Source organism: Trichophyton benhamiae (assembly GCF_000151125.1).
Source record: "Trichophyton benhamiae CBS 112371 chromosome Unknown contig01145.0, whole genome shotgun sequence".
NCBI lineage: Eukaryota > Fungi > Ascomycota > Eurotiomycetes > Onygenales > Arthrodermataceae > Trichophyton > Trichophyton benhamiae.
The window spans coordinates 132,315-156,747 of record NW_003315111.1 but is presented as its reverse complement, the minus strand read 5'-3'; the positions used below and the strand labels follow the sequence as shown (position 1 = coordinate 156,747).

At 47.7% G+C, this 24,433-nt stretch overlaps 9 protein-coding genes across 9 annotated transcripts; 4 read left to right on the top strand and 5 right to left on the bottom strand.

The window, feature by feature from the left end:
* Positions 1 to 39: 39 nt before the first annotated feature.
* On the top strand, positions 40 to 1,638 carry ARB_05423 (PHD finger domain protein, putative; the record flags this gene model as incomplete). Its single annotated transcript, XM_003015980.1, has 1 exon — positions 40 to 1,638. One exon carries the CDS (start codon positions 40 to 42, stop codon positions 1,636 to 1,638), a length of 1,599 nt encoding a protein of 532 aa, XP_003016026.1.
* A 445-nt stretch (positions 1,639 to 2,083) lies between these two features.
* On the bottom strand, positions 2,084 to 3,373 carry ARB_05422 (uncharacterized protein; the record flags this gene model as incomplete). Its single annotated transcript, XM_003015979.1, has 4 exons — positions 2,084 to 2,278; positions 2,319 to 2,405; positions 2,472 to 2,938; positions 3,130 to 3,373. 4 exons carry the CDS (start codon positions 3,371 to 3,373, stop codon positions 2,084 to 2,086), a joined length of 993 nt encoding a protein of 330 aa, XP_003016025.1.
* A 1,752-nt stretch (positions 3,374 to 5,125) lies between these two features.
* Positions 5,126 to 5,727, bottom strand: ARB_05421 (pathogenesis associated protein Cap20, putative; the record flags this gene model as incomplete). Its single annotated transcript, XM_003015978.1, has 2 exons — positions 5,126 to 5,611; positions 5,674 to 5,727. The coding sequence occupies 2 exons, from the start codon at positions 5,725 to 5,727 to the stop codon at positions 5,126 to 5,128; spliced, it is 540 nt and encodes a 179-aa protein (XP_003016024.1).
* A 1,922-nt stretch (positions 5,728 to 7,649) lies between these two features.
* ARB_05420 (uncharacterized protein) lies at positions 7,650 to 8,414 on the bottom strand (the record flags this gene model as incomplete). The annotated part of the gene is made up of 3 exons (XM_003015977.1): positions 7,650 to 8,018; positions 8,160 to 8,327; positions 8,361 to 8,414. The coding sequence occupies 3 exons, from the start codon at positions 8,412 to 8,414 to the stop codon at positions 7,650 to 7,652; spliced, it is 591 nt and encodes a 196-aa protein (XP_003016023.1).
* A 775-nt stretch (positions 8,415 to 9,189) lies between these two features.
* ARB_05419 (uncharacterized protein) lies at positions 9,190 to 16,400 on the top strand (the record flags this gene model as incomplete). The annotated part of the gene is made up of 2 exons (XM_003015976.1): positions 9,190 to 9,281; positions 9,362 to 16,400. The coding sequence occupies 2 exons, from the start codon at positions 9,190 to 9,192 to the stop codon at positions 16,398 to 16,400; spliced, it is 7,131 nt and encodes a 2,376-aa protein (XP_003016022.1).
* Positions 16,401 to 17,191: 791 nt separating this feature from the next.
* ARB_05418 (uncharacterized protein) lies at positions 17,192 to 18,441 on the top strand (the record flags this gene model as incomplete). The annotated part of the gene is made up of 2 exons (XM_003015975.1): positions 17,192 to 17,671; positions 17,758 to 18,441. 2 exons carry the CDS (start codon positions 17,192 to 17,194, stop codon positions 18,439 to 18,441), a joined length of 1,164 nt encoding a protein of 387 aa, XP_003016021.1.
* Positions 18,442 to 19,001: 560 nt separating this feature from the next.
* Positions 19,002 to 20,712, bottom strand: ARB_05417 (uncharacterized protein; the record flags this gene model as incomplete). The annotated part of the gene is made up of 2 exons (XM_003015974.1): positions 19,002 to 20,527; positions 20,616 to 20,712. 2 exons carry the CDS (start codon positions 20,710 to 20,712, stop codon positions 19,002 to 19,004), a joined length of 1,623 nt encoding a protein of 540 aa, XP_003016020.1.
* Positions 20,713 to 21,199: 487 nt separating this feature from the next.
* Positions 21,200 to 22,539, bottom strand: ARB_05416 (uncharacterized protein; the record flags this gene model as incomplete). Its single annotated transcript, XM_003015973.1, has 2 exons — positions 21,200 to 22,206; positions 22,272 to 22,539. 2 exons carry the CDS (start codon positions 22,537 to 22,539, stop codon positions 21,200 to 21,202), a joined length of 1,275 nt encoding a protein of 424 aa, XP_003016019.1.
* Positions 22,540 to 22,876: 337 nt separating this feature from the next.
* Positions 22,877 to 24,372, top strand: ARB_05415 (uncharacterized protein; the record flags this gene model as incomplete). The annotated part of the gene is made up of 3 exons (XM_003015972.1): positions 22,877 to 22,879; positions 22,942 to 23,921; positions 24,018 to 24,372. The coding sequence occupies 3 exons, from the start codon at positions 22,877 to 22,879 to the stop codon at positions 24,370 to 24,372; spliced, it is 1,338 nt and encodes a 445-aa protein (XP_003016018.1).
* Between the last annotated feature and the right edge of the window lie 61 nt (positions 24,373 to 24,433).

Here is a 24,433-nt window from a genome sequence, read left to right as displayed (position 1 = left end):
ATCAGGCTCTGGTTATCATCCTGCTCTTAATATACTACCATGGGTTCGAATACGGAATTCGCTGCTATGCCCCCGCCACCCACGGCACCTTATACGACAGATACCAATCCAGGCATGATCAATGAGACGCAAAATACGCAGATATTAGATATACCGGCAGAGAGTGTTACATTTTCACATGAAGGACTGGATAACAATGTCTCCATACCGTCTATGACCTATGCATCCAGTTCAAGCGAACTGTCGTCGATATCCTCAACATCTACCCACGAGGGTCACAATTCAACGATGGTCGCAAGTGGTGAGGGACCAAATATTAAGGCAAAGGAGCTTAATATATCGGCAGCAAAACCTGATCTCCCGTTGAAATATTCAAACCCTCTCATAGGTTGGAGAAATATCGCACCCGCTCCTCCGTCCCCTGCAACCGCGCTGTCACCATCTTCGGCCACCATTGCACCAGGTTCTGCTGTAGGGGCCATTTCTAGCACAGTGGGGTCTACAGTACCCATTATGTCAACTCCAAAAGCAAGCCCCTCTAAACCAACATCACGGCGTCGTAGAACAACTGGAGGTGCGAAGCCACGAAACTCTCGAAGATCTGGCAGATATGGCGACCGTAATGACGACGAGGGGGTTATTAAAGCGGAGGATACAGACTCAGATGAGTCCTCCGATGCTCAGCTAACAACTACGCAGACAAAATCAGGACGCCAGATCCACCGGCCAACTATGTTCACTCCGGAGCAAGTCCAGAAAAAATCCGTTAGTCCCGATACGAATCATCAGCAACCTCCACGGAAACGGAGAAGAGTGTACCGCAAAGGCAAAGAAGTTAATGTGGTATGTCTCCGTTGTGATAGAGGACATAGTCCAAGATGTAATGCTATCGTGTTCTGTGACGATTGCAACGCACCTTGGCATCAATTTTGCCATGACCCGCCGATTGGAGATGATGTTATCTCCGTGAAGAACAAGGAGTGGTTTTGCGGGGAATGTCGACCTATCGATACGCCTCTTGATCTAACTCTCAAGCCAAATGGGCAAACTCGCGAGCAGAATGGTTTGCGCACGTCAATTTCACCGTCTATGCAAACAAGTGGGCCACAAACCCCTACATTACTTGCGGGATCTCAACTTAGTCGGGTAGAGAAAAAGAGCTACTTTTCCAGTTTATCTCATGCTGCTCTGGTCAATCTACTGGTCGATATATCAGATTCCCGACCAGATATCCCTATATTCCCTGCAAATCTGAATGAACTCAACACAGCATCTTTTAGCTCCAGCACGTCGACAATATCATCTTCAATAGTTTCAAACGGATTGGCTGGGGGTTCACAACAATATAAGATATTGGGACAGGCCACAACGTCAACTCCACCGTCATCGAAACGGCCATCTGAAAGCGTTCCCGCTAGCACGAGGAATGGTATCGGAGAGAATAGCGATGAAGAGGAAGTAGAAGAACATCGTTTATATCCAAAACCAGGCAACGGATTCCGACTTCCTCCTGATTCTGAAGATATTGACATGCTTCTCGAGGACCCGTCTAGCACCACTTTCAGTCATGCACTTCACGGGTCATCTAAGGCGATAGCGGAAACTAATCACATGCAAATCGTTGGTGGGATAGCTTAGTTGTTTTTGACTTGTCCTTTACTGTACCTTGTAATTTTATCTTAGCATTATTCTACCATGGTAGATTCAGGTAGTAGACTTGAGTTATGAGTGATATGATACTTGATTATTTGATCGCCTATGCATATATTTTACGCATGATAAAAGAGAAGGTATAATTTTATACAATCAGATTTGAATTGGCTTTGGAAAGCAAGGATCAATCACGACCACTTGAGCTGCCTAGTGGGCCTATGGTAGGCACAGATCACACACAAAAACGAGGAACGCAAGAGGTATAAGCATTAAAACACATGAACATTAAATTTCGGGAGGAGCTGATATCTGATAAAGGAAACGACAGTAGGGTATCATAGTAACACGTAAAGGGTCTCCCTTGGGTATTCCCCACGAAAACGGAGTTATTTGTGGATAGGTATGGCTAATGTGCCTTCATTCAGGTAATTCAAATGTTCTCAACGACATGAGCGTTCATGGCAGTCTGGAAACCGTCGTTTCCGTCCTGGTCAAAAGGGTTTTCGTGACGGCGGCTGGACCCTTCTCCAGTCTCATTCGCAAGGGCAGCTTGCATGGCGGCCTGGTTGTTGGCAGCAGGGAGGAAAATAACTTTGGAGTTCGACTGAGCGGTAAAAATTAGTAACTATTAGCAACAACCTGTTGAGGTAAAATGATATACTTACACTCTTGGCCATTGCCTGCATAGTATCGAGATATCGGATCTGCATTGCTGGGGCAGAAGACAAAATATCGGCTGCAGCTCTCATAAGCTATTTGATACATGACTTGTTAGCGTTCTTATCTTGCCTAGTTGTGAATCTGTGAATAGCGCATACCTTGGCAGCCTCAACTTCCGCACGCGCAGCAATGATTTTACTTTCACCAATTCTCTTGGACTGAGCAGCCATCGATAGAGACTCCTGAAGTTCATTGCTGAAGATGATGTCTTTGATCAACATGGACTCAACCTGGACACCCCATCCACCAGCAACACCTTCAATGATTTCTCCGATAGACTGGGCTAATTCTTCGCGACGTTCAATAACGTCTTGCAACACACGGGCACCGACGACATGGCGCAGAGTAGTTTGAGTTCTCTCAACCAATGCCTGACGGATATCAGTAATACCAAAAGCAGCCTTATGTGGAGAGACAATTTGATAGTAGATGACAGAAGTCAAGTGGAGGGTAACGTTATCCTTGGTCATGCAGACTTGACGCGGCACCTCCACGATTTGGATCTTGACGTCAATAGTTGTCAGGTTCTCGCTGAGAGGGTTGACCTTTACAAGGCCAGGATCAACTGCACGCTCAAAACGACCAAATTTGGTCACCAGTCCGACCTGACCCTGGTTAACGGGCGTAAAAGGATTAGGGCAGCAGATACAGCAGGGTATGGCTCCCAAGGTACCAATAATCTCTCCCAGTCCATGAACTACATGGTGGGTTAGTATGAACCCAAGATACAATTTTGCTATCCATGTGTCTACTTACTGAAGCCAGAGTACCAACTATGAGCAGCAGGGTTTTCTTCATCGGGCAGAAGTACCTGCGCGTATCTGGGCTGCAAATCATCTAGACGGGCGGGCTGGACACTAATGAGGTCATGGTGAGGACGAAAGCCGACACCAGAGGCTTCAGGGCCAGCTTCTTGCTGTTGATGCTGGGGTTCGCGCTCGGCCTCTGGGGCCTTCCCATTCGGCACGGTCTGCGTATGTTGTGCGGTAGCTTCAGACATCGTAGAGATACCTTGACGAATCGTATGGACGTATCTTAGATGACTTAACAATAGGTATATTGCAAGATATGTTGATGGTGAATACGCCTGTACTGCAGCTGGGATGCATCTCCTCTTATGTAGTTCTGATCATGTAATAAGCCGGAGCTGTGCAGGCTAACTTTGCACGTGACGGACTTTAACTTGCGCCCCGCTTTAATCCGCCTAACTCGGCTTGGCATGATTATGTAAATTAAACCGCAGCATCAGCCCCAAAAGAGGAAGTTATCCAGAACGTTTGCATCCAGGAGGAAAACGCCGATTAGCCGGTCCATCGTATAGAAGCAGGCAGTGCAGCGTTTTGAGTCCTTCACCAGCGCCCGATGACCCCCCCCCCCCCCCCCCCCCCCAGGATCCAGTAGCGTGAGATGGCCAGGTTATCCACCTGGCGACCACAGCGAAGGAATTGTCCTTCGTTCCGCCAACCTCGCTTTCCAAAGGGACGATGGGATGGCGAGGGGCTGAGCAGCCGAAACGCCTTGGATAGGAACTAACTATCCATGTTAAATGCCGACAAATAAAAGGGCGCTCTCTTGCAACTTTATAGAGTACCCACGAGAGAAAAGGTCCAACTAACATACAGCCACTTGATAAGATGAGAAGCTGGCGATATTCAAGAATCTCATAGGGTGTGCAACCATCATCAACATCTTGGTCTACGAGACCTTGTCTAACCGAATATAGGAGATGTTTCGTATACGCTGTGAGGCTAACATGATCGACACACTACTGGACTTGATCAGACAGAACTGTGACATCCTTTGCCTTCTCTGTCCTCTGACAATCATCAGCAATTCCAATCCTTCAAGCCATGCTGATATACACAACAGTCCGCTCCTCCTTACCTAAGACATCCCAGGGCCAAGCCTTAAATCACGTGCGCAACGGCGGCTGAAAACAAGCTTAGCCGCAAAGCCAAGCAAGAAGGGTAGCTGAGTGTTATTCCATGATTCCATCTCCCGCCTCAAACAAACATTAGGAGGGCCTAAAGGGATTTGAAAGGCGAGGCTTTTCGGGCGATGGTGGTATCCACTGACCATAGCCCCTGTTTCGGGAAAAAACAGGGCATGTTTTAGCAGTTTTCTTGATGATGCGGGATTCCAGCGTAAGCCCGAGATGATGTCTGCTCCCGATTTCGCATTCGAGTTGCGCCCTTTATCAGATCGGGTAGTTGGGAAGATAGCCCGTGAGAAGCTTTATGAAATATATGAGGAGATTGAACTCGGTTAACGTGGCTAAGTATGACTTGATACAGCTCATATTCATGGAAAATAAAACAGGAGAGCCCAAGCGTGTCGGGTGGAGCCACGCACATGCAAGATAGGTGGCGATGTATACGTTTGTTTTGAAAACAGTGGAAGGGCAGAGGGCAGACATATACTGTTCATGTTCATCAAGCAGAGAAATGTGAACTTCATACACTTCGGACGGGATATAATCAGACGAGGGAATATCAATTGAGTATAATTCATGGTGGCTAAGAAGGAGAGGAGGATAGGAATTATTATAAAGAAAGAGTAGGTTCTGTATATAAACACACAAAGGAAAGATAAAAGAGCAGAAATCAAAGCAACTTTTCCCAGCCATACGAATTGAAAGAGATTAGAAGGATAGAAGAGTCATCAAACACTTAGACTAAGCAAACGCGTGCTCGTCTAATGGGATATCTTAGGGTATGAAACGAGTGCTGAAACTTTAAGAGAAGAAACCAATTTAGCTGGAAGTTTTAGCGGCGCCATTACCATTCTCTTGTGCCTTCTGTTGGTGTGGGATAATCAAGTTGCTCAGCCAGAGCAGGTACTGAGATGTGACCATCAACCCAGTAGAGACGGCAGCCTTGCCTTGGGACACAATCGGGCTGCCACCCTGAGCGAGCTTGTACTCTGAGTCGTAGGTTGATCGAACGTATTTGGTGCCATCTTCAGCCACGCGGAAATAGCTCTGAACGGTTCCCCTGACGTCCTCGGTTGCCTTGACAAGCTTTGGGTAAGTGTTGTCAACCTGGTTCAGGCCCTCGTTGCCCAAGTGGTCTACCTTCTCGACATATGGAGCCACGTAGCCGTATGGCTTAGCAAGGTAAGGGAAGTATGGCTGGAGTTGGGCGATGCTCTTGTCGGCATACTCGATGGACTTTTGGCCGTAGGGGGATTTCTTGAGGGTCTCGAGATAGTCGGCGATGAATGGGTAGGAGATAAGATGCTATCCGAGGGTCAGCTATGCCCTTTCCACTATCATTGCATTACTTTCTTCGATTGACTTACAGAGAGGAATTGGGAGGAGGGCTTGGTGCCGTTGGTGTTTGGTTGTTCGCCCATTTTGGATGATGGTTAGGTAGTTGGAGCTACTAGGGGTAGGTTAGCAGGTATATATAGAGACAGACAGACAAAGCAACACATACCTTGACACTTGAGATTGGAGAATACAGATAAGAGACGAGACGAGTTATCAGCTTGGAGGAATGAAGATGACTGTGATGTTTGTGGGATGTGTACACAAAAGTGGACAGCAAGGAAGAGGGAGGGAGGCTTTATATTTATCAGGCGCTCGAGCATCGACTCACAAAGCACATCTGCTTCATAGCACGCTTGCAAGCAGCGAATCAACCGCAAGAAACGCCAGAAGTGCTCTCTGCCTGTTTTCTTACTCTTCTGTGCTCTTCTAGATGCGTGCTTTCACATGTGAAAGTGGCCAGGTACCTTAGCTGTGGCCATATCACTTGGGTATCTATACAACCCGTTGCGCCGAAACCACACAGCACCCGCAAGTACCAGTACAAAATCCCAGCCATCTCGCCAAGAGGAGACTTCTGGCATGTGAAAGTGCGATATTTTCTCATAGTTTATCTTATCAATGATAAAAACAACCAAGCATGGAGCACACAGCGGGAGACAAGAGGGAGAATGAGAGGAAGTCCGGTCGCCACTCCAGGGACCGACCGAACGAGGCGAATTACAGCCTGGCTGCCCCTTCACAAGGTAGTAGTTCACTCATAGCCGCTCGTCGCCATTTCTTCGCATCAGGAGATGTCCGGGAACTTGTGGATGGGACAAAAACGCAGCCGGATGAGTCTATCGTGTTTTAAGGGGATCCGGGCCGCCTGGTGTTGGGTGATAACAGGCGGCTAGCACGCTATTTTGATTTCTGATAGGCGGTTTGCAGGCAGCAGCTTTACCTGTGCTAGGGATCGACTGTGCATAAATGAAGCATTAGACACAGCACGGCGCACGAAGTGCGAATAACTACATGGCAGTCACATATACTCAAGCTACTAGGCCACCGGATCCGCTAGGGATGCGCTGGCCTGTCTCATTTTCATCCTTCATGAGTGGAGAGGGCGACGGAAGCTTGTAATAATAGATGTCAAGCTATGTTAAGGGATGACTACTTGCCTGCAGCATACAGGTCCGACTGGGCCTGCCGGGCTTGTTCCTTATCCTCCTATATTTTCCGAGTTGCATCTGGAAGATAGGCCATGAAACGCTGGATGCATGGATTCTGGTGTCTCTTCTCCCTCTCAAACCTCACCCTTCCATTTTGACCCTGGCTCGGGCCGTTATCTTCGGTAGTCCCGTCCTGTTAGACCGTAATGATAGCTTGCTCTTTTATCATCCATGGGCGATAAGATGTGTAGATACAGTTAGCTACACGGATAGCTCTGTGAACGGTGACATGAGGCTAAATATCTTAGCTATCAGCTCGGATGCAGCCGAGATGGAGCCATCTTTAGGAGCAAAAAAGACTTCGAAGCCTAGCAGTCCTTTCTATTAGCATGTGAAGAGACGATATGCAAACTCTGGGGCTTGGTAGACTTGTTCTATACATAGACGGGTGATCGGCTTGTGATATTTTCTACATGATTCAGGCCGTCTCCTCGATTTAAGGCAGTGGTGGCACCACATTGCATGTGACCATCCTTACGATGAGATTCTGGGGTCTCTCATTTTCTCTCTTACATATTCAATAAAAAGAGCATATATATGTGGGGGCCAAACGGAATATTTCTCAAGTGTCATTGTTATTGTTTTGTTTTTGCTAGACAACCGACATCGTATCAGTGAGATAGATTGTCTGCTCTGCATTGGATGTCCATTTTAACTTGGTATCTATGCACGAGACGAGAAATAGCATTCATCATAAACTAGAACCGTCCTAGCTCAGGAAGAGGGAAAATGTTGGGGAGATAAAGTGACAAAAAGGGGCCATTAAACGTTTTATTTAGAATCCTACATGGGCTTGGTTAGTATACCTGTTCTCTATGCGGTCCGTAGATTTCAAGAAACATACTTAGAGGGGTGAAGAACCATCGGTTCTTTCCGCTGGTGTATCGCTCCTCCAAAGCCTTCTTGATGGTCTTTTTGGCCTCCTCCCGCTGAGAAACTTCCTTGAAGGTATCGTTGGTAACGGCACCCTTGAGGCCCTCAAGCTCGAGAGTGTAACGGGTTGGCATGAGGTGGTTGTAGTTGACGGTCTTGATGAAGGGCTTAACCTTGCTCCTCTTCTCGACCTTCTTGGTGCCCATTCGTCGGGTGATCTTTGATGGGTATCTCTCGATGCCGACAACGAGGGCGTAAGGGAATGGATGGGCTTTGGAGCCGGCGTCGTATGGCTGGATTATGACGACCTATCGTTGAACACAGTCGTCAGTTGGACTACTCTTATTGAACCATTTTGTGCGGTTGTTGCGCAGGCTAAATATTTGTCCTCCTCTTCCTCGATGGCGATTTGAAAATCCGTGGACACAATAAACATCGTAGGCTACCCGGTTGTATATTGTTATCTCTGTTTTGATGTTGGCGTTGCAACTTTTGAGACGAATTTTCGATCGTGTGCCTGGCTGCTTGCTATCGCAAATCCAACCACGAAAACCACCATTGCCGTCCAGATCTTGCTTCGCGCGAATAGTCCAGTAGACAAACTGAAGTTGCAAAGGGAACACTCATCGTCGTACCTTCTTTCCGGCAAATCGGCCTCTGGTGATGATGGCCACACGGCCCACTTTCATGACTGTTTCGCACACATTGTCAGTGTTATTCCAGGGATAAAAAGCTCGTCAATGAGTACTGCGGTAGACCGAAAGGGCGTCAGCGTAACGTACACTTCATTTTCCAGGAGTTCCGACGAACGTGGGCTTGTCGAGAAAAAAAGTGGTTGTCGAGAGAGTTGGTGATGTCGGTCTTCGTCGTCGTCCTTTTTTTTTTCGATGAACAAGTTCGACTTTTGGTGCGATGTTTGTTCTCGTTGTGTGCGGTCTCGTGATTGGCCCGCTTACCGGAAGCGCCACTAGTCCTAAAATAGCATGTTTATCCGCTCTCGGATTAACCTCGATGGACGCTTACCACTTTAGGATTAGCGTCACGTCATGCCAAGCGCTGCCGCTCCGGTAACCGCGAGGATCCTTGTTTGTTTACCTTCCTGTTGTCGACGGCAACAGCTGTTTTTCAACCTTTGGCGCCCTGAAGAAAAGCGACACCTCCACCTGTCTTTTGTGCAAGGTTGTTTCGTCTTCTTCCTTCTTCCTACTTCCCATATCATCCTACATACGGAGGACTTCTGGTGTCTCGGGCACAGTATTCGACTTGTCTGGACAGACGAATAACTCTTCCCATCATCACCTGCTGCGATTCTGCTTTGCTTACGATACCCTGTTTTGCTCTTCTGTCAGTTGTCTAGGTTGACGAGTTATGGTATACTGAGTGCCATAATTATACCCGAGATAACCTTTTGTTTATTTTGTTTCCTTTGAACGAACGTTACGAATTAAGTGTTTACGATCCATCATGCAACCAAACGATAAGGAAGAGAATCGAGACCGAGAGCTGGTCCTCAGACATCATCACACTCCCTCTGAGTCCCGGAGTCTAATTCCAATGTATGCCATCATATTTCAATGGTACTGTCACTTTGACGAGAAGATAATATGATTGCTAACCGCACATTGCGAAACTGTAGGTGGGATAGTGCGGACCCGAAAAGAGCTCCTCCTCCCCTACCCCTCAACCCAGGTGGCCCTAATAGCCCGGTTACTCGATCAAATGCGTCGGCTACAGTACAAGCTGCTGCTGCTGCACTCGCGGAAAAAAGCCAGGAAACAACTCCGAGCTCATATACCGTCAATCCTATGCCATTGAAGCCCACGTCCCCAGAAAAGTCCTTAATAAAGGGACAATACCATAAACGGATGCAGTCACTGCAGAATGCGACAAATAACAACGAATTTGCGTCTTACCTTGAGCGCCGCTCCTCTCCTGAGAAATATAGACGCAATAGTGTATTTGATCGGGATGACAGGAGTGCTGACACCACCCCTACTCGAGGAGGAGCAGCTGATACCACTACTCCAAATCATGATTCGCCAACGCAGGCGCGAATTTCGAATCGGTACCTTAACAAACCTATTCTCGGAGAAAATACACCCCCATCTGCTACGATGCTGGCATTGCGCGATATGCAGATTCCAATGGACTTGGCCATGCCCACCGAGACCCCAAGCAAACCCGAGAAACCGACAAGAATGCCGGAAAGTTTTGATGCTCTATCAGCTCAGATTGTCAGCCTGACTAAAATTGCTACGTCCCTGCAGCAAGAAATGAGTCAACTGAGTCGCCGAAGTAAAGACAATGCCACAGACTTAATTAGCCTCAAAGCCGCAACAAACGCCAGGGATGAAGATATCCGAAAGAGCCTCAAAGATCTAACTGCCAATCTTTCTTCCAAAATCTTCGACCCAGACCCCCACACAACTACTCCCCGAGGAACTCCTTATATACACCCTGCAACTGGAGGCTTTATGCTTGGCGACAGTAAACCCCATGAATCATCTCCAAGCTCACGCAAAAGTTTCTCAGGTGCTAGAATGTCGAGCCCGGGTAGCTTTGCAGCAGCTTTGGAAAGAGACCTCGCAGCCTCCCCGGGCCCTATCTCTGACGGCTCTGCTAGCATCGCACTCTTAGAGAAGGTGTTACGGGAAATGGCTACAAAAGAAGGCCAGGAGAAACTCTTGACACTCATGGAGGATGTACAAGCCCGTCCCACCGAAAAAGACAATACAATGACTACGATGCTTTCGGAGATCCTCAATCTTGTGAAGGAGAACTCTGGAAGCCGGGCATTGGTCCGTTCAAGAGGGGATATGGGAAACCAACTCTTCGGTGACAAGCCTCAGACCCCTGATTTTGGTCAAGGTACTCGATCCGGCCCAATAGGCCTGAACGCATCCCCAACTCCAATTCGCAGCAACTCCGATTCCAACATCAATGCATCGTTACAGCCATCTAATCCTTTGGCGGATGATTTGATGGCTATGCTTAAGCGTGTTAAACAGAGCGTCGCGGAAGGCGGTGGCATAACTAGTGAAGTCAAAGCACTTGTTCGCGAACTCCGTGGTGAGGTATTAGGCATGGGCCGAGACATTGCACGTAAACTAGAAGAGGCCCAGAAAACCAAGTCAGTCGATGGTCAGGTGCCTTCAGGGCCTGGAAAGGAAGAAATTGAGCAAATTGTCACTGGTGCTTTGGTTGATTTACGACAACAGATGGACCATATTATCGAAGAGAATGCGCGAAACACTGCATCTACAGCTATAACACGCCCAATTCCTGATAGCCAAGAGATATATGCTGTTGTCAAAAGGGCTCTTCATGAAATCCCTCTTCCTCAGGCACAACTTCCTCCTCCCCAAGGCCATGAGCCCGGCCTCCAAAGAGACGAAATTCTGGAGACTGTCAGGGAAGCCTGGGAAACATATAAGCCAGAAATTGAGCTTCAGAATTTCGGACTTGAAAGAGATGAGATCCTAGAATGCCTGTCTGAAGGATTGAAAGCGTACCAACCACAAAAAGAACCCATTGATCCAGATGTAGTCTATCAACAGGTTCTCGATGCTGTTCATACTGAGTTACAGAGTTTTGAACCTCCTCGGATTGAGCCTGACATTTCGAGCATCCGCGAGGCTGTTGTTAGTGCGGTCCAGGAGTCACTGAAAGGCATCGAGTGGCCAGCTCCACAGGTGGTTGAGAAGGAGGACACTCTTAAACGAGACGACGTTTTGAGTGCAGTTCAGGAGGGCCTCACATCTCAGGAGACTTTGAAGCGTGATGATGTCTTTGCAGCTGTACAAGAAGGGCTATCCCACCAGGAGATACTCAAACGAGACGACGTCGTTAGTGCCATGCAAGAAGGATTTGCTTTCCCGGAACCACTTAAGAAAGACGATGTTTTCGGTGCTGTCCAGGAAGGTTTGTCATCTTTACCAGAACCTCTCAAAAAGGAAGACGTTTTGAGTGCACTACAAGAAGTGCTCGCAAATCAGGAGCCCATCAAAAAGGACGACGTATTGAGTGCTGTAGTGGAGGGATTGGCCGCCCAAGAACTGATTAAACGTGATGATATCTTAAGCGCCGTTCAAGAAGGACTTGCGAATCAAGACGTGCAACCGAGAGAAATCGAAATTAACCGTGATGATATATTTGATGCACTGCGACTCAGTCTTGAGGACGCATCTGGGGCACTGACTAGCAATCTCGGCGAACAGCTCATTGAACACCTGCATGGCATGATCCTTGAGATGAAGGATGAGTTCAAGGAATATTCCGCTGCAAATGGCAGAGACACAGAGCAAGTTCTTGATGCAACTAAGGATGGACTTGAGGTTCTTCGTGGCCAAATCGAATCCTACATTGACCGTACGGCGGGAGCGAATGGCAAGGATGAAATTATTGATACTGTCAAGGACGGATTCCGCCTGCTTCAATCTGATGTTGAAAAATGTATAAGGGAATCGACTGAGCGGAACCCTTCTGATACCGTGGAACTGCTGGATGCCATGGAGAAAGAGTTCGAACACCTTCGTCAGACACTAAGCAGTTTGCTTATTCGATCAAATACCACGTCTGATAAGGATGAGATCCTGGATGCTATCCGAGAGATCAGCGACAGTGATGCCCTGAAGAAAAACACTAGTAATTCCGAGGATAAGGACGAAATCCTCAATGCAATCCGGGGAATCAGCGAGAGTGAATCGTTTAAGAACAGCAACTCAGAACTTGCCGATACCATAAAGCAGGAGCTTGAGCACTTGCGTCAAACTATTTCCATGGCCATAGTCAAACCTGAATCTTCACTTGACAAGGATGAACTCCTTTCTGCCTTCAAAGAGCACCTTCAAGCAGCATTTGAAGAGCACCATGAACGCAAAGATGGGAACGAAAGCATCATATCAAACACTAACGAGCTTCTCGATGCTTTCCATGATGGGGTTGAACAATTGCGAGCCGAAATGGACAAGCTTCACGACAAACCAATTGAACCCAGCGTTGATAAGGAGCTGCTGGAGAACCTTCGTGATGAAGTTGCGGGGCTCAAGGCAGGGATGGATCGCCTAATTGAGTCCCAGAAGGAGGCAGAAGAAGCAAATACTGCAAGAGGAGGAGAGATAATGCTTGCGGGCGATGCTTCCATCGGAGGCGACATCGATGGCCTGAAAGCCCTCGTCACCCAGCTTCAAACAAAGGTAGAAGCCATCGAGATCAATCCGGTCGTTCCTGAAAGAAGTGAAGACCCAGACATGGTAAAGAAGAATGACTTGGCTGAAGTCCTCAATGCCATAAAGGAAGTGCATGGATCTGTGAATGAAGTCGCCGCCAGCAGCAATGCGGCCCGGGAGGCCCCAGAAAAGGAGGTCGACCCAGATGCCGTAAAGAAAGACGACCTTACCAAAGTTCTCGATGCTATCAAGGAAGTGCATGGTTCAGTTAATGAAGTGGCTGCTAACAATAGCGCAACCCGTGAAGCACCAGCAGAAAACGTGTCATCGGCTAGTAAAGAAGAGATTGAGGCTCTCCAGACCCTCTTGCAGGGAATGAAGACTCAATTGGATGAAATTACCCCTTCCACCAGTGCAACTTGGGTTACAGCCGAAAAAGTGGAAGCATTGGAAACATTGGCCAAGGAGACTAAGGAGACAATGAGTGTGTTTGCTACTCATATCGATATTGAAGGTCCAACCAAGGAGGATATCAAGAATTTGGAGGGCATCATGAAGGATGTCTGGGTTGCCGTCGAAGATACCAAGACTGCACAAAACCCTGAAAAGGAGGAACCCAAGGAGGACCCCGAAAAGGTAGTGAAGGGAGATGTAAAGAACCTTGAAACGCTTCTGTTTGAGCTGAAGGCGCAGATCGAGGAACTTGTTCTGCCGGATGTCAACACCTTACCTACGAAAGAGGAGATTACCAACCTTGCTAATACCGTCAATGAATTTAAGGAGAAGATGGATGCCGAAAACGAGCTTACGGCCCAGGCATTCGAAGCACGAAAGGTGGAGCATGGTGGCCTAGCAGAGAAGATCGAGGAGGCAAAGCTGTTTATTGTTGATTTCCGGGAAGACTTCAAAACCAAGCTCACTGAAAGTGATGGAACGCTAGGTGATATAAAGACGATCCTTGAATGTCTTAATGATTCTGCTGAATCATTCGCGAAAGCTGATACCATAAAGGAGCTTTCTGAGCTCGTGAAACGTGAATCCGAACGATCACATGGAGATCATGAGGCTTCGAAGGTTGAAGCAGCCGAAAGAGGTACAGCCTTGCTGGAGAAGATCGAGGAGCATCGAAATGGCCTGAAAGCAGATATTGAGGCCGAGATCGACAAGAAATTCCAAGAGGTCATTACCAAATATGAAGATGCGCAGCTCCTCGTGGACTCCAAATTTACTGCCGCTGAAGAGCGAGATGCCCAAAGCCTTGAAGCGCTGACGAGCACTAAAGCCGTCGCTGAAGACCTTAAACTCGTTATTGGAGGAATGGGCCAGAGCTTAACAGAAACATGCGATAAAATGAACGACGACGCAAAAACGTTCTTTGGCAGAGTTGATGAGTCTTTTGAGAGGTTTGACCACTTGCACGAAGAAATGAAGTCGTTCACTGGGCGAGTTGATGAGTCCTTCGGCAAGATAGACAATGTAAGAGAGGACATGAAAACCTTTACTCAACGGGTTGATGACTCTTTTGGTAAGGTAGACAACTTGCATGAGGACATGAAAGCTTTCTCTGGACGAGTTGATGCATCTTTTGGCAAAGTTGACAACCTACATGAAGATGTGAAAGCCTTCTCCGGGCGGGTTGATGACTCTTTCGGCAAGGTGGATAACTTGCATGAAGACCTGAAGGCCTTCACCGGACGGGCTGATGAATCCTTTGGCAAGGTGGACAACTTGCATGAGGATTTGAAGGTCTTCACTGGACGGGCTGATGAGTCCTTTGGCAAGGTGGACAACTTGCATGAGGATTTGAAGGCCTTCTCTGGCCGAGTCGATGAGTCTTTTGGAAAGGTAGACAACCTACACGAGGATGTGAAAGCCTTTTCTGGCAGAGTCGATGAATCCTTTGGGAAAGTAGACAACTTACATGAGGACGTCAAGACGTTCTTTGGCCGGGTTGACGAGTCTTTCGGCAAGGTTGACAAAATGCAGGAAGACGTCATGCTACAGAATGAGGATATGAAAGCCCAATTCGACAAAGCAGTTGCAGCTACCGACCGCATCGAAAGTCAGATTTCCCAAACACACCCTGAGCTTCTTAGCTCCATTAAGGAAATTCTCGCTGTTGTTGGTCAGCATTACGAACACTCTCAACAATCCAGTAAAGACCTAAAGACAGACCTTTGTGCCCTGCCCAATTCCATCACACCACTTCTACCTGCCCTCCTCCCCCCTCCTCCAGAGGTTAAGGAACCCCAATTTGAAAAATACGATGATACCTTGATGCACGAAAAACTTGACACTATCATTTCGCATGCTTCTAACAAAGAGAGTTCTGACGCTCAAATGGAAAAGTTAAACGCCCTGCAGGAGCAGCTCAATGCAACTGCCCGCGAAGTTAGTGAGATGATGGCATCCCACTCCAAAAAGACCATTCAGGATTACGAGGACAAGAAGGAAGAGGCAATGGAAGCAGCCCTTGCGCTCGAGAGACGGCTTGCCCAAAAAGAGAGCGTGGAAGCTGAAGTCTCTGCTCTCAAAGAGGAGAAAGAGAGGCTCCTTCAAAGCATTCGGGAGCTAAGGGAAGAAGAAAGCGAGCTTTCACGGAACAGAATCAAGCTGGCCAAGGAGGTCGCTGGAATGGAGACTGCTTTGCGCATCCGCCAGGAGGAAGTCCACTTAATGGAAGATCGTGCGGAAGACCTAGAGAGAAGAATTGTGGAGGGGGTGTTGGACCATGCTCGAAGTCAACTCGTAAGCCGTCACTCAGGGTCTGACCGCATGAGTCTCAAGCGTGTTCCAAGTACGGCCAGCACCACAAAGGGAGGTGGTATTCTTGGCAGTAGTGTTGGAATGGCTCTCAATCGACGCATGAACAAGCGAACAAATGGGTCTACAGTGCCAAACGGGAAGAATGAACGTCGTATTCTTAGTCTCAGCAACGTTTCTGGCAATCGTGGAAATCCAGACCGGGGCCCATATAGTGGCTCCCACAATGGCCTAGCCAGCCTGAAGCGCAGCCATTCAGTCAAGACGAGCCAAGGTTACCGACGACAGTCCTGCGATACCCGGCTCCTTGGTTCTAACAAGGAGAACGAATCCGTCCGCGAAGAAGAGGAGAGCATGAGCGAAGTCGAAAGTGATGCAGGAACTGAAAGAAGAACAAGCTACACAGGTACATATGCCGATAGCGTTTCTTATATCACGGGAAGCACAGTATCCCAAAATCGCAGTGCAAGTTACTGCTCTACTAACATGGATGGTTCAGTTGCAGCAGGAAGTGAGTCGTGGCAAGAGCCCAGCGAATTGAGCCGAGCCACCAATGACGAACAGTCTGAGGTAGCTGACAGGGCGGAGACTGAGGAGCATAGCTCCAGTGAACTCGAATCCGAAGAAAGCGAAGACGAGGAAGAAGATGATGAGCCCACCTTGCATGCCCTAAAGGCAAAGGAAGGTGATATGGTGCTCTACCATCAAACCACCGATAGCGGTGTAGGTATGACGACCGATTAACTGTTCGTGAATCATTCCACCGTACGTGAATAATACTTATTGGGTGAATACTTAATCCGTCGTGTGTGTCTTTGACGAGTTATGAGATGGTTTGAGGGTATCGGTTCTTGGGCGCTTTCTTGATGGAACATATATTTTCCTTTGTATCTGCTTTGTTTTCTCTCTTTTGCCTTTTTTGTTATAGTTAATGATGTTCGGTTAGCAGCCTTCCCCTTTGATATGAATTAGTTTATAATCTGTTACGACGTTTCACCTGAATTTATAGCAGAATTATATGGAGTTGACGTACGAGAGGCAGATGTCGTCTCGATTTCCTAATTCGGCCATGGCTTCTCATTCACGTGAATGCCGAATGCGTTGGGGTTCACGTGATGACTAGCCCTAAAATAGACTAGCGACCCCAACGGGCCAAGGCGGTAAGCCCACATTTGGTCATGCCGAGGCCGGCAGAAAACAAAAGTAGGCCCGCGCGGGCGCATGGTCCAACACGAGGCGCGGTCAGGCACGCGAGTCATCTTTCTTTTTTAACGACATCCCTCATGCTTGCACATCCTCCTGATCTCTGTATATATCATTACCTAAGAGCTGCCGGCAAGCAGGCCCTCTATAAAATATCACCTAAGGTACCCCCCGGCTCCTACTGATCCGTAGCAGACGGAGAAGAATACTCCAAGGACAGTAGGAAGCAAGGCGGATCCTCTGTTAACTAGCTGCTTTCATCCGAATATTCAACTTCCAGCTGCGGCTCTCTCAGCTACTATTATAGCTTTCTGCCAATATCGCCAACAGTAATGTTGGATCCGATACCGCCTCCTCCACGATGGCTTCAGGATCTGGTTACGCCGATCGCACAGCGTTGGTCCCTGCCGACGCTGCCATACCACATACATGAAGTCATCCTCTCATTCGCCTTGTACCAGTTCATCCAGTCCATTGTCGCACCCAGGATCTCGACCTGGCTCTTCCCAAAGCTTTATCCTAATTTCTCTAAGCGCACGAAGCTCGGTTGGGATATCCATGTCGTCTCCCTCACGCAAAGTACCCTCATCTCCGTCTTGGCGCTGTGGGTGATACTTGTCGATGAGGAGAGGAAGAACATGACACCTGTTGAGCGAGTGTATGGGTATTCTGGAGCTTGTGGCTTGATCCAGGCCATGGCGACAGGCTATTTCCTGTGGGATCTAATCATCAGCGTTAGGCATGTCAACGTCTTTGGCGTCGGCATGCTATTCCATGCGATCAGTGCTGTATTGGTGTTCAGTTTAGGATACGTGAGTTGCTCCTCTCCGTAATCGCTGTTACTCTTTACTCCAAAATCTTTCTTCTCGTCTGGGATTTTCTAATATAAAATGATTAGAGGCCCTTTGTCAACTACTATGCGCCAACCTTCATCCTGTATGAGCTCTCAACTCCGTTCTTGAATTTCCACTGGTTCTTCGACAAACTCAATATGACCGGATCCCGTGCCCAGTGGTACAATGGAATGGCTCTCCTTTCGGTATTTTTCTCCTGCCGCCTTATCTGGGGTTCATGGAACTCCTTTACTGTATTCTCCGACATCTACAAGGCGTTTCATATATCCGACAGCTCTGTTCCACTTAGCAGCCCGGAGTTTTACTCCTTGGTGTTCAGCGCTCGCAACTCGACCATTTGTCTAGATGACAATTGTATAAAGGCAAATGCTGAAGTCTCTAAGTTTACAGACTTCTCCGCTGCCGGTATTCCACTCTGGCTTGCGCTCACTTACCTTGGCAGCAACACCGTTCTCAACTCCCTTAACTGGTACTGGTTCTCAAAGATGATTGATGCAGTTCTCAAGCGTTTCAGAGGCCAGGATTTGCCATCACCGGACAAGGTTGCTCCTCCTGAATCCATTGAAGGAGACGCGAACCCAATCATTCTTGAAGCTGCTTCCACCCTCGAAAAGGAAGAAGAAACTCTTATAACTGGAGCCTTAGACGCTGAGTCAAAGGCCTCCAACAATACTACACAATCAATCCCTATGAATGGCGGATCTGGCGCTCGAAGACGGAAGGCATAGATGGATAGATATCATTGATCTACTCATTTTCTTTTTCTCTATCCCGGCTTCCCTTGGTTGCATGATTCACGAATGCATCTTCCAATAGTTTATCCTCCTATTATGTCATAGCGTCGATTGGTTTGCATCATCCCCTCTCTACCTGTATGCCTTAACTTTCACCTTCTTTCCTTGGTCCAGATGTGTTCCTTACTTGCATGAGATGTGTGACGAACGATTTGGTTGAGTCTGTAAATGATGTCCATGCATGGACTTATTCGTCTTTTCTACCCTTGCCTACAGTGCTGCTGATGCACGCTCTCACTTACTCCGGCCACCTTTACTCCCCCCATTTGCCAGCAAGAACTAATACTTATCCATATACTATCATTATTATCATGACGAATCAAAAATGTTAATAGCCCTACTGAATCGTAGCTTACAGTTCAGGGATGGATTGGAGTTCACGTCGAGGCTATTTGACGGTATTCTTCGTTTATTGGTAGGCCATTGAAAGGTATCATAGAGAAGACGGGAGACAAGTAAGGTTACAGACAGAAAACAATACAAAATATCATTCATTACCTTGTTGCGCGAGGCGGCTTTGCGAGCATATATCTGACGGATTCTCTCGCAACAGCCGTATCCCATGCACTGCCTTCACCGCCACGCCTAAACTCCATACCTCTTTCACCTTGTCCAGGTCGTGGTGTTTCCCCAAGCACGGTCTCTAAATCTCGTTTCTGACTGTTTATCCACCGTTTCATGAAGTTCGCTGGATCCTTGCTCATGGCAGTGTAGAAGGAATGTTTTGCCTTTGAGTGGTGCAGAGCCTGGATGGCGAGCGCTACCTGATCGTCAAGACTGGATACATGACGGAGCATTGTGGGGAAATCGGGGGAGTTAGTAAGAGAGATAAGTTTGGCGCGTAAAGGGTCGTCGATAGCGACACGGATATCGTAGACTGTGGGCTTTGGGTCCTTCTGGAACTCTGGGTCGACGCGAATGGTGTACGGAAGCTTAATCGGCTGAAGAGTTGCAGTGTGTGTTGAGGTGCTCTCAGGGATGGCAGGGAAATACATCTTCTCACAGCCAAAGATCTGAAAAGAAAACATCTTTATTAGTTTCTCACATTTGAATAGATAATACCTTGAAGAGTTCCAACTTACAGCTCTCAAACGGTCATCGCATTGAATCGTGCGCTTTTCCTCATTTTCTTGTAGGCCCATTGCCTTAACATATTCCCATATTCCGGCCACGATTCCAGCGCGTGTATCATTTTCTACGTCAAGAATGGCGGCGAGCTCTCTACTCAGCTGAAATCGTTCAGGTGTCTCATCTCTAACGAGGTTAATGGTCACGTTCAGGTTAACTTCTGCTGCCCGGGAAAATTCAAGGGTATCGAAATCAGCACTAGGCGGCATCGTCGCAGCATTGACTGGTACATCAGGTTTATTCCAGGTTATTGTGGCCAAATCTGCGACCCCATTCTCGGTCGGCTTATCAAAGTCGATAGTTATCGACTTGAAAAATTGAGATAGTCTTTTTCGCTGCGGTATTGGTTTGCTGGACTTTGCGCTTGGTGTGTCCTCCTCCATTGCGCCAGGCTCACCCCCTTGGTTTTCAGTTTCTCCTTCTTCGTCACTCTCATCTGGTGCAGTTGGATCGGCCTCGTCGAGCAGTCGCCCTTCGATTTTAACTCTGTATCGTCCGGCACCTAGCTTCGTACCTATCGCTCCCTCTGAATTAGAGGAATCCTGTTGTTGCCATGGTTGACTCTCGACCGTGTTGGATATCCATATTCTCATTGTCCTGTACCTCTTCGCATTTTTATTTATGGAATCGTAGATGTCCAGTCTCTTCCGAACCATAGACGCGTCCAGCCGTTTCTCAACCTCCCGAAGTCGCTTATAATGTTGCGCAACATCCCCAATCACAATATCTTCCACATTATCTGGTAGATTCTTATCCGTCGGCTTTCGACTGCGCCTTACGGCAGCTTCAACTGGGTTCGACGCATGTCGCTGGCCGAGCATCTGCTGGTTTGGCATTGCCTGCGGTGGGTGTTGCGGCATTGGCATACCTACTGGGTTCAGGTCAGAAATCTCTGGTAAGGGGGAAGTTGAATAGAACTGGCCCGAGTTGACACGAGAGCAAGGATTGTCATATTAATAAGAAGTATGTAAGACACTCACCAGGGACAGGACCGTGTCTGCGTGGCGTGGCTGGAGATCGGTAAGTGGCCTGTTGTGGATAGCCACGATAATTGGGCTGCTGCATGGGAGCATTCATCTTGGCGGTCAGTAAAGAATCGCCAATATAAACGACCTAGTAACGCCGGTCGCGACCAGTGGAAACGGGCAGGATTCGTTGAGATGTGTTGGCTGTGGTGGATGCTGGTAGGTAAACGAGCCGCGCATATCATGATGGAGCAAAAGTTGTAAGGATCACGAACGCTTTCGTTCTTTTTTTTTTTTCCTTTGGTCGCGTCACGTGGTGCAGCTGCTACCTAGGTAGGTTATCTTCGGCGCATATAATAAGGGAAGCCCCTTGACTACTCCGTACAGCTTTACTACTACGAATTATACAAGACAGGCCCTCGATGAGTATGTCGTGTCGACCAGTTGATTTCTCTATATGGATATGATGCTGCGCAGGGGCGAGGTAGCTAAAGGGGCTGGGATAACTTCAGGCTTGCAGAATTGTGCCACAGAAAAGGGGGAATAGTCACACCTCAATATCGGGCTTTCGAACACGAGTCTCTTCACGAAGCATAGAGTTACTCTAGCAGGGAAGCTTTGTTAGTGTACAACAGGTCAACAACTGTGCTGAGCCGATCAATAGTCTCCAGAGCAGCATCGTATCCTTTGTCTCTTTCTGCCTCGTCAAAGATGATCAAGCAGCCAGCACCTTGGTCAAGAACGCCGATTATGACTTTATCAAGAATCATTTGAGATAGCTTTTTCTCGACCTGCTGTGTGTCCAAACCCACTATCTTCGCAATATGGGCAATTTCTACCCTGCTGAATGGTTCAATGACCTTGATGAGATTCTGCTCCAACATGGCGTCGTATAGTCTTCGAAGGTGGTTTCGGACAAACACATCACCACCCAGCTCATATCGGTAGTCAGACAGAGCCTTTTCATACTCTTCTAAAGATCTGTTCGAGTGTGCACGTGCAACCGCTTTCATGGCCTCCAGGCTTGTGCCAGCGTATCGAATGGCGTGCTTCGAAGAGAGCAAAGTATTCACGTCGTTTCCCAAATTCAACATTATTTTGCAAAGAAGCATATACTGAAGCGCAGATGTTGCCTTGCTAGCATCTTCCTGAGCATGGTAACCCTCAAGGGCTTCAATGAAGTAAGAGAAAGCTGTGTTGAAATCCTTATCCTCAGCGTGTAGCATTCCGCTCTGCATATCTAGACCGGCTTGTAGCAAGGGAGGGGTATAAACTGATGCTGCGGAAGTTCGAGCGGATGTCAACGCAGCACGCGCTTTCGGTTGGTTGCCAAGGGCATGATACACGCGCGACTCGAGTAGCTGGACTTCCACCAAGACAAGTTTATCATCCAAGCGCTTAAGCTCACGGAGAAGCGAGTTGATGAGGGTAAGGGCATCATAATATGTCTGCTTCTGCATATATATCACAACAAGTCTGGTCTCAAGGTTTTGTCGGAGGAAGGATCGTCGCTCAGACACAGCCCATTCTATACACGACTTGATGACAGTAATCTGTATGTCAAGGGTGTTTGGGATATCGGCGAAATAGTCAAGTAACTGGCGGACTGAGAGAATGAACCGAGTTAATTACGGGTAGACTTTATTTATCGATCATGTAGTTAAAACCTACCCAGCTTGGCCGACTTGGCCTTTGCAAATGAAGAGAATGAAGACCTGCTGGTTTTCAAAAGCTCCGCCAGCTCCTTGGGCTTCTTCTGGTCACGATAAATCTTTCCTAGGCCCAACAACGCAACTTCATAATCTCTGGAGGCAGCTTCGCTAGAGCCAGGGCCTTCAGAAACAACCTCTTGGTATATCTTCTGGGCTTTAATAGGATTCGTCTTTGCTACTGCCTCTGCTTCCGCGAGCCGGCCGGCTTCACTGGGGGCTGGTGCCATTGTAAAGATATGGTCGTACAAAGCAGCTCGTTATCAGGTAGTAAATAGTCAGCAAGCTACTTCTGAGCACCGGTTTCTCGAATATCGTAGGCTAACACTTGGAATATGGGGTTTGGTTGATGCAAAGAGTTGCCGTCAGCTTGTTTTGCCCGACAAAGGTGTCATTGGAAGCTAGGGCCATCGAGACCTTCTGGAATATCATTTCGCCGTACTCCGCTTTAAGGTTTCATGGGCAATCAGCGTTGACGATAGCCAAAAAAAAAAAAATAAAATAAAAATAAAAAGATCGAAAAAAGATATCAAAAAGATGTACAGGTATCTGAGCTAACCCGTCACAATGGTAAGTTGAGCTCTAGAGATATTATTCTGCTGGAAGATTACTTTAACTGACTCATCCTTTAGAAAATCAAAGCTCTTTCTCGGTCTGCTGCTGCGCAGCAGACTCCTGGTACCAATGTGCAAAGGGTACAGCGGAATATTGATCCGTCCCAGCATCCGTTTGAACGAGCTCGCGAATATACAAGAGCCCTTAATGCAGTAAAGATGGAGAGAATGTTTGCTTCCCCGTTTATTGCACAGCTAGGAAATGGACATGTCGATGGGGTTTATAGCATGGCGAAGGATCCAATTTCCCTCGAACGGTTCGCCAGTGGGAGCGGAGATGGTGTTGTGAAGATCTGGGATTTGACCACACGAGATGAAATATGGCATGCACAAGCGCACGAAAATATTGTTAAAGGGATGTGCTGGACTTCCGATAGAAAACTCCTCTCGTGCGCCAGTGACAAGACCGTCAAACTTTTCGATCCATACAATACCCCCTCCGATTCTGCTCCGCTTGCAACATATCTTGGCCAAGGCGCGTTTACCAGCGTATCACACCACGAGACGCACCCATCATTTGCCGTAGCTTCATCCGTCATATCAATCTATGACCTTTCAAGGCCTTCATCTACCCCCTCGGAGACTCTTAGCTGGCCAACTAGTACAGATACCATTACGTCCCTAGCCTTCAACCGGACCGAGACATCCATTTTAGGCTCGACTGCTACTGACAGATCCATTGTGATGTATGACCTACGTACCTCATCACCAGTCTCCAAGGTGATATTGACTCTTGCTTCAAACGCTATATCTTGGAACCCCATGGAAGCATTCAACTTCGCTGTTGCAAATGAAGATCATAACGTATACATTTTCGATATGAGAAAGATGGACCGCGCTTTAAACGTTCTCAAAGATCATGTTGCTGCTGTTATGGATGTCGAATTCAGTCCAACCGGTGAAGAACTGGTATCTGCATCTTATGATCGTACTATCAGACTTTGGAACCGGGAGAAAGGACACTCAAGGGATGTTTACCATACAAAGAGAATGCAAAGGTAAGAACAACCTGAAACGAGATGAATTCCAATCTCTTCTTCTTGCCCTTTTTCCCCCCTTCTCTCCATGGAGTGCTAAGTCTGCTTCTTTTACAGAGTGTTCTCAGCAAAATTCACCCCAGACAATAACTATGTTTTATCTGGATCCGATGATGGTAATATACGACTCTGGAGGTCAAATGCTTCCTCCAGAGGAGGTATCAAGAGTGCCAAAGAACGCCAAAAACTGCAGTATGATGAAGCCCTGAAACGCCGGTATGCTCATATGCCTGAAATCCGCCGTATCAAACGGCATCGACACCTGCCCAAAGCTATAAAGAAGGCCGGTGAAATTAAGGGAGAAGAGATAAAGGCATTGAAGAGACGTGAAGAAAATGTGAGGAAGAATAGCAAGGTAGTGAAGCCGCGTCGAAGCGAGAGAGAGAAGATGGTCTTGGCAACAGAAAAATAATAGTGGCCCAATGCTGGGATGCATATTAGTTGAAAGGGAACCCGCAAATTCTGCCGAACTA